We start from the raw sequence: 12823 nt of genomic DNA on the forward strand, positions 1-12823 counted from the left end.
GCACGGGATAGTGCCAAGGTCAGGTTCTGACCTGCTGTTGGGACAAATGGGTCCTTATGCAGTTTAGGGGTGTAGGGACCCCAAAATGCCGAGGCACAGAGCAGAGATGTCTGGAAAGAATTCACAGACTCAAGTAGTCTTCCAGTCGGGTGGCAAAACATTTATTATAAGCATTATTATAATATTATATTGCATATTATATTATATTATATATATTATATATTATATTATATAATATATATTATATTAATATATAATATATTAATAATATATAATATATAATAATAATAAATAATATATATTATATTATATTGCCATATTATAATGGCATTAAAAGGGCAGAGCTCCTTTAGGGAATTCTTAACCTAACAGGAGTGATGCTAAGGCTTCTATAGAAAAAGCACAGTGAGCTGTGTGCCAAGCATGCTAATTAGGTGGTGAACATTCAGTCTGTGTGCCTTGGGCACAGGCGTCATTCCCTGTTGGCATGGCCTGGATGGGGGAGGCTTTGAAGGGGTCTGCACATCTGCACATCTGTGCGTCTGTAACCAGATAGTCTTGGGAGTCTGCATCATCTACAATCACGGTGGGAATCAGTCCATGATAGTTCCGATATGAGATAGTCGTGTTCATACAAGGGAAATTCTATAGAGTCAGCTTGTTCTTGTAACAGGGAGAGAGAGTTTGCTTCACTGGGTCCACTTGTGAGTTATTGCCGGATATAGGGTCTTTGGACAGGGGAGAGATACGGTCCTAGGGCTGGGGTCCAAGCACCCCATCACTTAGACACCATTGAGGCCAGAATCCTCATTTGATAGAGGGAGAGGCACTTGACATCACAAAAGACCAACCCTCTCATTTTACAGGGGGGAAACTGAGGTCTAAGAATGGAGAATGACTTACAGTCCCAGCACATAAGGAGATTAATTGTCTAATTCAGCCCCCCCTTATGTCACAGACAAGGAGAAAATGGGGCCCAGAGAGATGAAGGACCATACGATCATAGGGTTAAGTGAGGAAACAGGCTGAGAGAGGAATAACTTGTCCCGGATTGCACAAGTATCCAAAGTTCTCGGACCCCAGAGCTGATGTCCAGGGCATCAGGGGCCTTTTGACGTCACATCCAAACTTATTTTTCAGAAGTGTCAACTGATGTGAACTAATCTGGAGAGCAATCCAGAACTATGCCCAAAGGGCTATAAGTAATTTCATACCCTTTGACCAAGCAATACCACTCCTAGGGTTATATCCCAAAGAGATCACAGACCTGGGAGGAAGACCATATGTACAAAAATCTTTATAGCAGCTCTTTTTGTGGTGGGAAAGAATTGGAAATTAAGGGGGTGCCCATCAATTGAGGAATGGCTGAACAAGTTGTGGTATATGCATGTTATGGACTTCAAATTTACCTGGAGAGGCTTATACAAACTGATGCTGAGTGAGAAGAGCAGAACCAGGAGAAATTTGTACACAATTACAGACACAACATATGTGTGATGACTGACTTTGATAGACTGGGCCCCTCTCAGCAATGAAAGGTTAGAAGACAACTCCAAAAGACTCATGATGGAAGGGGAAATCCTCATCCAAAGAACTACAGAGTGTGCAGATTGAAGCAAACTATTTGCTCTTTCTCGTTTGTGTTTTGTTTTATCCTTTCTTTTTCATTGTTCAGGCAGTGGTTATAAATCATTTACAACATGAGTAACATTAAACATGAAGGTATTTGTAGAACCTGTATTTGATTACATGCTGCTATGGGGGAAGGGGGAGAAGAGGGAGAGGGAGAAAATTTGAAATTTAAGAGATTGTGGAACTGAATGTTGTAAACTAAAAGTAAATAAAAAGACATCAATTATTTTTTAAAAATAAAGAAGTTTCCCTGGCCTGCCCCAAAAAAGTATCAACTGAAGCACACAGAAAGGTATTAAGCATCAATCATGATCAGTATTGACATCAGCACCCCCAGAAGCCTTTGAATTAAAGTTTTCATTAGAAATAGGAGGAAATTTGGAGGCCAATGCTAAACTAAGGCCACTTAACTGGGGCATAGAGATCCACCATGCCCTACTGGAAAAGCCTAAGGGGGTATGGGAGAAGATTAGGGTAGGGGATATCCTGTGGGACTGCTATTTTGGGGCAGTGGGTAGGGGGAAAATGGGGAGAAAATTTATAACTCGAAATCTGGTGGAAATGAATGATGTAAATCAGAAGTTAATAAAGCATTTGAAAAATGAAAAAAAAAACTAAGGCCACTTAGAGTAGCAGAGATTTGGTAGCCCAAGTTCTCCTGGGTATTATACAAACATCATCACTTACTAATAAATCACCTACCTGATAACAGGACAAAGAATACACTATGATATCTTATATGAGTGGTGGCCAAACCAAAGCTGAATCCCAGTTACCACTTTGACTTTCTTGACGGTGGTTCCATTGTCCCTTTCCTTCAGGGTCTTGTGACTAATGGAGTTAGGACCATAACTGAGTGTATGCAGTGCTACAAAACAGTTTGTAGGAGTCAGCCCTGATACGTGGGCTTCAAGAGAGCAATGAAAAGTACCTACATAAGTGACCATGGCCATTTTTCCTCTATAACGTGAGGGTGTTGGATCACATGACTAATATGGGCCTTCCAAACTGGAAATTCAGTGAATTAATTCCCAGGGAATCTTGGTTACTCCAAGTGTGACAGTGTGGTATGGTGGATAGAGAGATGACCTCAAAGCTAGGAAGACCCAGGTTCAAATTCTTCCATTACACATGCTGGCTGTGTGCCCAGGGACAAATCACCACCTTTCAGTACTCTAGGCCTCTTTCTAAGAGTATAGATTGCCAAGGTGCCAAACTTCCTTATGTGGAAGTCCCCCAAGGAAACCACAAGTTTGATCCCTCTCCCTAGCTCCTCAAACCTGTCACTAGGTGGTGTCACAGAGTACAAGACCTAGAGTCCAGAAGACCAGCATTAAAAACCAGCCTGAGTCACTTACCAGGTGTGTGGTCCTGGGCAAATCACTTCACCTTTGTTTCCCTCGATTTACTCATCTGCAAAATGGTGACAATAATAAAAATAGCACCTACTCCCCAGGGTCCTTGTGAGGATCAAAATGAGATACTCATTGTAAAGTGCTTAGCGCAGTGCCTGTACATATTAAGTACTACAAAAATGTGGTGATGACAGGGCGCATATTTCAAAGTAACCTCTGGTGATTTTTCTGTTATTTTAGATCCTCAGGAGACTCGGTTATCGGAAACTTGTTCTCCAGATTGGAAAAGGCAGAGTGGTACCAGACTCCTTCGCTTCGACAACCTTTTCTTTGGTTGTTTACAGGTTCAAGAATTCCTTGAAAGAAGACATTAAGAGATCAGATCTGATCATTAGCCATGCAGGTACAGCCTCTTGGATTTAGAATCACAGCGTGCAAATTTGGACTAGAAATCCACATGCCTGATTGATTTAGGCTTGTGATGAAGAGCAGTGGCATAAAGGCCCCTGAAATGAGCAGAACCCTTGTCCCCTAATGATGTTATTTTCTTTTTCTTTTTTGCTTTTTGGAGGGCAGTTGGGGTTAAGTAACTTGGCCAAGGTCACACGGCTAGTTGTGTGTGTGTGTGTTAAGTGTCTGAGGTCGGATCTGAACTCAGGTCCTCCTGACTACAGGGCCGGCACTGTACTCACTGCGCCACCTAGCCGCCCCTAATGATGTTATTTTCCACATATGGAAGCAAAAGCAGAGGAAGCATGACACATTTCCATCATCACATGGCAAGGTGTTAAAATGTCAGCATGCAAGTATCGTAACAAATAGGAATTGATGGTGGCTATGTTAATAGAAGCTTCTAAGTTTAAGTGAAAATTCTGTATTTAAAATGTGACACAAGCTTGAAAAATACATTTTGGAATCAAATTTATTGTGAATGAATTCAGTCAGTAACAGTCAACATGAATTATCAAAAATTATCAAATTTAATTATCAAATTATCAAAGTTTATCTAGCCAGCTGACTTTGGAGTGAGGAAGGCCTGTGTTCAAGGATGCACCTAACATTTTACTAGCTGTGTAATCATACATTGGTCACTTAATGTCTTTTTTTTTTTGGTCTTTTTAGAGGGGGGAAGGCAGGGCAATCGGAGTTAAGTGACTTGCACAAGGTCACACAGCTACTGTGTTTCCCCGATAATAAGACTTATCCCGAAAATAATCCCTCCTCTTACTGTGTAAGATTCCTCTAAAATAAGCCCTCCCCCGAAAATAAGCCCTATTGAGATTGCTACTGTAGTGAAGGTGATCCCCTGCGCTACACGCTACATTACGGTACCCTCTGTATGCACCATCCCCCCCCCCCCCCCCGGTGAAACGCATGCCGTGCTCCGAGCTGCATCCAATCAGAGCTGCAGCAGTGAGTGCGTCATCCTGTTCTTTATTGAATTCATTATTGAATAAAGGTACATTTTTTTGTTCACATTTACCTGTTTATTAAAATTGCTGTCAATGTTCATTAAAATAAGCCCTCCCCTGAAAATAAGCCCTCTGGTGTTTTTCTGTCCAAAAAAATAAGACAGTGTCTTATTATTGGGGAAACACGGTAGTAAGTGTTATGTGTCTGAGGCTGAATTTGAACTCAGGTCTTCTTGACTCCAGTGCAAGTGCTCTATTCACTGTACCACCTAGCTGCCCCATCACTTGATGTCTTATTGCAGCAGTCAGTTTGAGATGTGTTGCTAATCTGCCTGAATTGAGGGGGTTTTCCACATCAGGTGCTCCCCAGGCTACTTATATCAAGGTGAAAAGTCAGCTCTGCCTTCTGCTCCCCCCACCTGGAGAAATGATATACATTATTCTGAAAATAGTCCTTTGGGCAGTATTGGAATATGACAGCTAGTGGATGGAGGGGAAGAGGTTTTCTTCTTTTGTTGGGTGTCTTTTTTCTACAGTTTTAAGGGGAAAAATTTATCTGAATGGAGATTGCTAACAGAAATCAGGGCTTTATTTTACAAATGAATGCTGATCCATGTGACCCACCTCCTGACAGAGGGGATAGATTCTAGACATACTTTGAGAGATGTGACTTGTAGGGACTTTGTTTTTTTTACTCTGCATATTTGTTGCAAGACTTTTTCTTTGTTTCTTTTACATTGGGGGTGAGGTGGGAAGGAGAAGATAAATGCTTGTTAATTAAAAAAGAAAAGAAATTTTAAAAAGGTATGTAGAGCTCCTCTCCCTACCCCTCAACCACTGTGCCAAGAGTGATTTCTAAAGTATGTGGTTTCAGATTTGCCATGTCACTTACCTTTTCTGTCTTATTATGTATTAGGTATGAGGTAGTGCCTCAGAATTGTTTTAACCTGCATTTCTCCAATCGGTAGTGAGTTAGAACATTTTTTCATATGGCTATAGATAACTTTAATTACTTCATCTGAAAACTGATTATATCTTTTGATCATTTATCAGTTGGGGAATGGCTCTTATTTTTATAAATTTGACACAGTTTTCTATATGTTAGAAAAATGAGGCCTTTATCAGAGAAATCCTCTGTCCTCTTAAAAGGATAAAGGAGGGCCTAGGAGACTTGACCATGATGAACTCAAACAAAGAGTCAGTCCCCAGAGAGAGGCCCTTGGCATTTTTCCACTTTCTTTGTTTTTTTCCCTCATCTCAATGAAATGAATGTGTAGGCATACTAGTCAGCGAAATCACTGGACATCTGTTATTTTTTTCACTCTTTTGCTGCAAGACAGGTGGAGGAGAAGCTGAACAAGACACGTTATTTGGAGTTTGGATTTCTCTTTCTAGGGGCTGGGAGCTGCTTGGAGGCCCTGGAAGAAGGGAAGCCCTTGGTGGTGGTCGTAAATGAAAAGCTGATGGACAATCACCAGTTAGAGCTGGCCAGACAGCTGCACAAAGAAGGGTATCTTTTCTATTGCACATGCAGGTAGGTGGCAGGCTGGCACTGACTCTTTGGAGGCCTGTGGTCCTTTGGCTGACTTATGCCCCCCACAATCCTCCCCAGATTCATTGAGCTCTTCCTTTCCTACCTGACCGAAGACCTATCCACCTCCACCCCCCCAACACTATGCCATTGACATACTTCCAAGTAGCAGCTAGGTGGCGCCACAGACAGGCCTAAGGCAGGAAGGCCTGAGGTCACATCCAGCCTCAGGCATTGACTAGTCACTGAATGGCTGCCTGCCTCAGTTTCCCTAACTGTAAAATGTGGAATCCCAAGGGCACCTATCTCTCATGGTTGTTGTGAACGGCAAATGAGAGACTGTGAAGCACTTACCACAGTGCCTGGTGCACAGTAGGTGCAATATAAATGCTAGCTATTTTTTTTTATTATTAGCAGTGCTCTGGATTGGGAGATGTGTGGCTTTTCAGAAAGGCAGCCATGTTGGGTGTTTTGAAAGGGGTTTTTGCCCTCCGTAAGCCCACTGGAACCCCTGAGTAAATGATACTGTGTCTCATTGCAGCAGGTGTGTTAGAATTTGGAGCTGGTTCTTATCTAAATTGTGTGGACCATTTAAATTAGTGAGAAGGAGAATGAAGAAAGACAGTGGCTGTTACTTACGGAGTGTTTGGATGCTGGCAGAGGGCTTTGTGTCTCTTGGCTCATGTGCCCCTCATGAGAGCCTGGGAGCTCTTCATTTTACAGATGAGGATGCTGAGGTTCGACCATGGCCACATAGCTGGTCAGCATCTGAGCCTGCCTGTGGACCCAGGCCTTCCTGATGCCCAGTCCTTTCCTCTGGTGTCTGTGGCAGCCGGCCTCTGGTTAGACTTCATGATGGAAGCCTAAACAAGGTTGATCCTGGGATAGCCTGCTAGGAAATGATGAGGGCTATAAAATAGTAGTCCTCAATTTATTCTCCTGTCTTTCTCATGGAGTTCAGTACTGGCCTCACCACAGTCTTGTTCTGTCCTAGGGAACCTATATTATATCCTCGTAGATGTTCCCTGAAACTTCTTCAACTCCCAGTTCCTCAGCTTCCTTCTTCTCTTCGCCTGTTGGTTCTCCCCATTACCCACAAATGCCCAGAACTTTCATCCTTGTGTCTCACCCTAAGTCCTTTCTTGGGCCAGGACCCATGCTCTGACTTCATTTTCCTCTGTGTCCAGTCACAGCCCACTACTTAGCAAATTTAAATCTATGATCTCCTCTGTTCTTGAATCATTTGCCCCCTTGTCCTGTCACCGGTCTTCTCTTGCCAAACCCAATCCTTGGAATATTCCCATCATCCACAGGACAAGTGACTGAAGGCAGCTACAGGATGTCTCGCAATCATGCCAGCTGGGGATGTTTCAGATTCAATTATTTAACCTCAACTGGGACCTTGTAGCAGCAAGCACCCCGGCATCCTCAGGGTTTGCCACCACCACAGGTTCTTGGATCTGCTTTGTTAAAGGAAAGCAACTCAAAATGGGTTAACAAGCTTACTTTAATCAGTCATAGATGTATCATTTACCTAGTTTAGGGGAAAAAGGTCAGTACCCCGAACTTCAAAGTATACAGGCAGAATTATCAAGACAAACAGATCAAGTAGACAGATTTCCAAACTGTCCAACCATTACATCCATACCCAGTCAACATCTGGGTTTCCACATCTGGGTTTTTCAAAGCCGGGGGGGCCCTGGACAACGGCTTCCCAGAATACAGATCAAATCACAGAACACTTCTCAAAGTGAGCCCCCAAACAAAGCTACACATCAGGGCTTATATAGCCTTCTCCTGGCTCAGAGAATGTAACAACCTTATTGACCCACTGGCCAATCAAGAAGTATCTACTGAAAAACAAGCCTCCCTCCCCAGGCTTCAGGTGCACTTTAGCCTAGGGGCAGGGAAGATCTTCCAAATTTGCATTCCCATTACAGATCTCACTACAGAAAGTCAGGTTGTTGATTCCTGGCTGATTCTCTCTCTTCCCAGAATTTATTCTAGACTTTTGCTGCTCACACTTCCTCTTTTCCTTCTATTCTCTGCTGAGAACTTGGCCTCTTACTTTACTGAGAAGTTTGAGGCTGGCTGTTTGCCATGAGCTCCCTTTTTTCCCCTTCTCTCCAACTCAAATCTCCTCAGCATCATTCCGTAATCTCTCCTCCCTTCCCCCAGTCTGATAATGTCATCTTTCTTGTTAAGACCGTTCTCTCTATGGACCCTTCATCCTGTCCCTTCCCATCTTCTCTAACAGATTGCACCCTCAGTTATCCTCCCATCTCTCTCTACCATTCTCCCTGCCCTCCTGCCTTCAACCCTGCACAAGTCTCTCCTGTCCTTCAGAAATTTGTGCAATACCCCTGCTCCCTTTCTCAACCAAACTACTGCAAAATGCCTTTACTTCCCTTCCTACAACTTGCTTCTCAGCCCTTTATAATCTGACTTGCAACCTCATCCCTCCACTGAAACTCTTCTCTTCAGAGTCATCGGCAACCTCTTCATTGCCAGACTTGATAGTCTTTTCTGGACTCCTGGGCAGCCTTTGCCTCTTTGTCTCCCCTCTCCCCCTGGATACTGTGCTCTATGACTTTTTGTGACGCTATTCCTACAGGTTTTTCCTTTCTTTCCATCTGTGTCTTCTCACCTCCTTTGCTATTTCATCATCCATATCACCTCCCCACCCACAACAGTGGGGATTCCCCAGAGTTCTGGCCTAGGCCCTCTTGTCTTTGACATTCTTTCTCTTGGTAACATTATCAGCCCACATGGATTTAACTATCATCCAAATGACTCAGTTCTCTACAAAGTGTCCCCAAAGTTTGAGTGTCACATATATAGACGTACAGCTTAAAACTCCCCCTAGACTGTGGGAGCACCGTATACATCTCTCCAGCCCCAGTCTCGTCCTTGAGCTTTAGACCCACATTATCAATTGTCTGTTTCACATCTCAGACTGAATGCTCTAGACATCTCTTAACTCAGTAAGTCCAAAACAGAATTTATTTTCTTTCCTCTTAAACCATTTTCCAAACTACACAATTTCCTCTCCACCCCCCCCTTCCCCCACCTCACATATCCAATCACTTGCCATGTCTTCCCTTTCTACCTTTTCAACATCTCTCCCATCCAGCCCCTTTTCTCCACTCACACACAGATTATTGCCACAGCCTCCTAGTGAATGTCCCTGCCTCTGGTATCTCCCCATGCTAGTCCTTCCCACACATTGCCGAAGTCAAAGTAATATTCCAGAAGCACAGATCTGAGCACGTGACTCCCTTGCCCACTCAACTTCTTATTGCCTCCAGGATAAAAACCAAACTCCTTTTGTTACCTTTTTACAAAGTTTTATCCCTATACTACCTGGACCAAACCTCTCTGTCTAACCTCATTAGAAATGACTCCCCCTCCTACACTTTGTAATACTGGACAAAATGGCCATCTCTCCGTTCCTCACATGCGATGCTCAATCTGCCATTTCTGTGCCTTGACACTGGCCGTCCTGTGATGTAGAAATGATCTCCTTCCTTGCAGGCTCCTCACAGAGGCCCCGGATTTCTTTAGGACAAAGTTCAAGCACCATCCTCTCTGTAAATCCTTTCCTGATTCCCACTAACTTCTAGTGCCCTTTCTTCCAGATGACTTTTTTTAAAACTACTTACAAATGAGGACTTATTTAATGTGTTAAAAAATACAAATATATACTCTTTGTGTGCATGTATTTGTTTAGCACAGTGCATGGCAAATAGTAGGTGTTCACTAAATGTTTTTGGACTTTTCACTTTATAATTATGATCTATACCTTGTTACATATGCTAGTTGTGTCCTCCGTGAGAATGTCAATTCTTTGTTTGTTGGCATTATCTAAGCCTGTGATGGGTGTCCACAGCACCTATCAGTGTGCCTGAAGCATAGCCAACACTGATTGATGAGGAAATGAGCTGGTTTCTAGAGAGTGAGGTCATTTCCCACCTGCTTTGAAGAGCTATCCTTACCCGATGTAACTTTTTTCTGATAAACCATCCCTGAAAGTATATGTAAAATATGTTTATTCTGATTTCAATAGCTGCAGGTTCTGTGGTGCTGTTAATGTGGGTACTCCCTCTTTGACTTGGAAGAGGGCCTTCAGAGGTCCCATAGCCCACCTGAGGAGAGGTCAGCCTTTCTTCTCTTGTATTACAGAGGTACACCCCCTTGGCAGACCTGTGCTCAAAGCCCTTCTTTCTTGGTAGTTTAAGTGTTATCAGACAGTAAATTTAAATTACCTAATTTTAGGAGATTTCATGAAAGCCTTAAGAAAATTGTGTTAAGAAAAAACACAGCTCAAGGTGTCACCAAACCCAGATGGGGAGTCATTGGGTTGGAAGCTATTTGGACTTCTCTCTTAATTTTTCTTTGGACTTCCAAACAAGCTAAGCTTGGGGAATGGGGGAGGGGAGAAGGGCGGAGGTACAGAGAGCTACAGGCAGAGCTCAGTGCTCCAGTTGGCAGGGGGCAGGGCCCTCAATGTCTACTTGTCAACAGATTGAGGGTCAAGTCTCTTGCAGAGACTATTTGTTAGTCCTCTTGATGGAGTGGGCCAGGAGAGAGAGTGGCTTTGCCAGGCTGAGAAAAGCCAGGCCTGGAGGTGCCATGAAACAGAGGAGGAGGCAGGAGGAGGCCTAGCAGATCACTTGGTTGGTTAATCCTCTCACAGGAATGGAGTGTGCTTTATAGATTAAGGGCAAACCCAGACTGACATGATTCTATAAGAGGAAATTAACTGTCACCTTGCTAACTGATTTATGCAAGTCCATTTTGCTTACGGGAAATTCAGCTGCTTTGGGCCTTGACTCCCTGTTGTCCAAATGCTAACCCGAGGATTGCACCTCAGAGCCTGAGAAAGCAAGGCAGGGAGCTGAGGTTTGGAGAAAGTGAAGTCTATGGAGAGGACTGAGTCCATTTCGGCCATCAGCCTGCACCTAGTTTCCCCAGTCCCTTCCAACTCCTTCCAGTGTCTTCTGACTGAAATAAAAGCCAGCAGTCGGTATAGTTTCTTGCCCAGAGGCTGATGTATTTTAGGCACGGATGGCAGGCATCTGTGTCTCTCCTAATGTATGTGCCTTGTCTACATTCCTCCAAGTGTTTGCTTGGTGGTGTTGCTTAGGACAATCTTGGAATATCATACTTGTGGCAACTGGAATCCACACATGCGAACATTTTCATTTATTTTTATTTATGTTATTTATTTATTTTTTAAAATAGTATTTTATTTTTTCCCTGAGTTATCATGCAAAGCTTTTAAAGAAACGGTTTTAGCCAAAGGTCACCATGGGACCGCAATGAAACTCATTAAACTTGTTCAGCAACCACTGAAAGTCATTAATTTCTATGCAGACTGTCCCAAGAACTCGGGAGTCAGCCCCTTGGCCCAGCCTCCATCCTGACTCGGTCTGTTTGTTCCTAGTTAGGGTGAAATCTATTCTTCCAGTCTGTCTGCTTTTTCACTTTGCATGTTTTCAGAAAAGCCTTTCCAGGTTTCCCTCTCTTTATACTTCATGTTTGTTGCCATCCTTACCCTTTCCTGACTCTTGGCCAGTTGTTCATAGTTACAAATAGGCACGTTAAGATTTGTAGAATTTCTCAGGGTGGTAAGAAAGTGGGCTCGGAACCCCAGAGTTATGTTCAAGTCTAGAAAAAGGAAGAAAACAAACGGAAGAAGATACTGGCAAGGCATAACTATTCAGCAATCTGCTCCCATGTGCCCTCGTTACCCCCCCCCCCCCCCCCAATCCAGTTCTCATCATATCGCCTAGCTGTGTCATTATTCACTGCCTTTCCAGGAATTTAATTGTGGACTATCTCGGTTTTTTACCAGCTGTTTCCTGAAGGTAATTGCAAAGCCATAAGAGCACACTGTCCTGAGGTGGCATTGACCAGGCCTCATCTTTAACCAAAGCAGCCCAGTGGAGTGAAGTGAGTGAGGATGTCTTGGATTGACATTGAGGGTATAGAGAAATAATGGTTCTGTTTTTCATGTGAAAACAGACCTTCCCTAGTGGGAGCTCCCAGTATATGGGAGCAGAAAGCCCTGGTGAGATCTGTATAACAGTTTGCCAAACCCCAGGACTATTAGTGAGAGTTTGGTGTTGCCACAGAATGCACAGAAACTAGACTGCTTTATGGCTCCTGTAACCTAATGTTTTGCTCTTTCTTTTTGTTTTAGCACCCTTCTTGAGCTGTTAAAATCAGTGGACTTATCATCGTTGAAACCTTTTCCTCCTGGCAAGCCAGAGATATTCTCTGAATTTTTGGATAAGGTTGTGGGATTTAAAAAATGAATGCCAGTCTCTCAGTCTCAACCTTTTTGCCCCACCCATTTGAAAACACAGAGACAAGCCTTCCTGGACAATTCGTTGAGATCTAGTCCTCTCTTTAGTGTGTATGTATGACCTGATCTTAATAAATTTTCTACATCTAAAGGATGCATCCAAAATTTCTTACATGAACACTTGTAAACGTTCGCGCAAATTGTTGTCCTAGTTAGCATTAGTTTCTAGTATATCAGAACACTTGTGGTAGCCAGACGAACACAGATTGTATCCTGGCATCTGGTATGGAGATTTTTAAAGCTTTTGACTTTTGAGGAACAGTCCATGGGGCTTGCCAGTTGGTGCCCCCAGAGATGTCCAAGGAAGGGAAATCCAGAAAAATTTATGAGGTGCTCCACTAGAAACAGTGAGGGAAAATGGGTGTTAATTTGCCTGGCTTGCTTGATTCACTGCCTTCCAAGTGAGTCAGCTTCTGCCCATCATGTTAACCTCTGATAGACAATTCTTCCTGGTTTGCCATTGCCACAAGCCTTTATTAAGTGCTAGCCATGTGCCAGGCACTGTTCTTCACACTGGGAATAC

At 43.3% G+C, this 12823-nt stretch overlaps 1 protein-coding gene across 3 annotated transcripts in view; it reads left to right on the plus strand.

Moving 5' to 3' along the window:
* Positions 1-12391, plus strand: part of LOC138143916 (UDP-N-acetylglucosamine transferase subunit ALG13-like) — a 12809-nt gene extending 418 nt beyond the window's left edge. The window contains exons 2-5 of one of the 3 annotated variants that reach the window (XR_011163822.1): positions 3228-3390; positions 5795-5933; positions 11788-11885; positions 12136-12391. Coding sequence is in view for 2 of the 3 variants with exons in the window: in XM_069065204.1 (XP_068921305.1) it covers positions 3228-3390; positions 5795-5933; positions 12136-12250 (417 nt within the window). In the remaining variant the exon portion in view is untranslated. Of the gene's footprint in view, positions 1-3227; positions 3391-5739; positions 5934-11787; positions 11886-12135 lie in introns of those variants that run through there. The other 2 variants (XM_069065204.1, XM_069065203.1) reach the window with 2 other exon arrangements.
* Positions 12392-12823: the final 432 nt, after the last annotated feature.

The sequence above is a fragment of the Petaurus breviceps genome, unplaced genomic scaffold, assembly GCF_028583685.1.
Source record: "Petaurus breviceps papuanus isolate PSGF00001 unplaced genomic scaffold, PetGlider_PUasm1.0 90681, whole genome shotgun sequence".
Taxonomy (NCBI): Eukaryota; Metazoa; Chordata; class Mammalia; order Diprotodontia; family Petauridae; genus Petaurus; species Petaurus breviceps.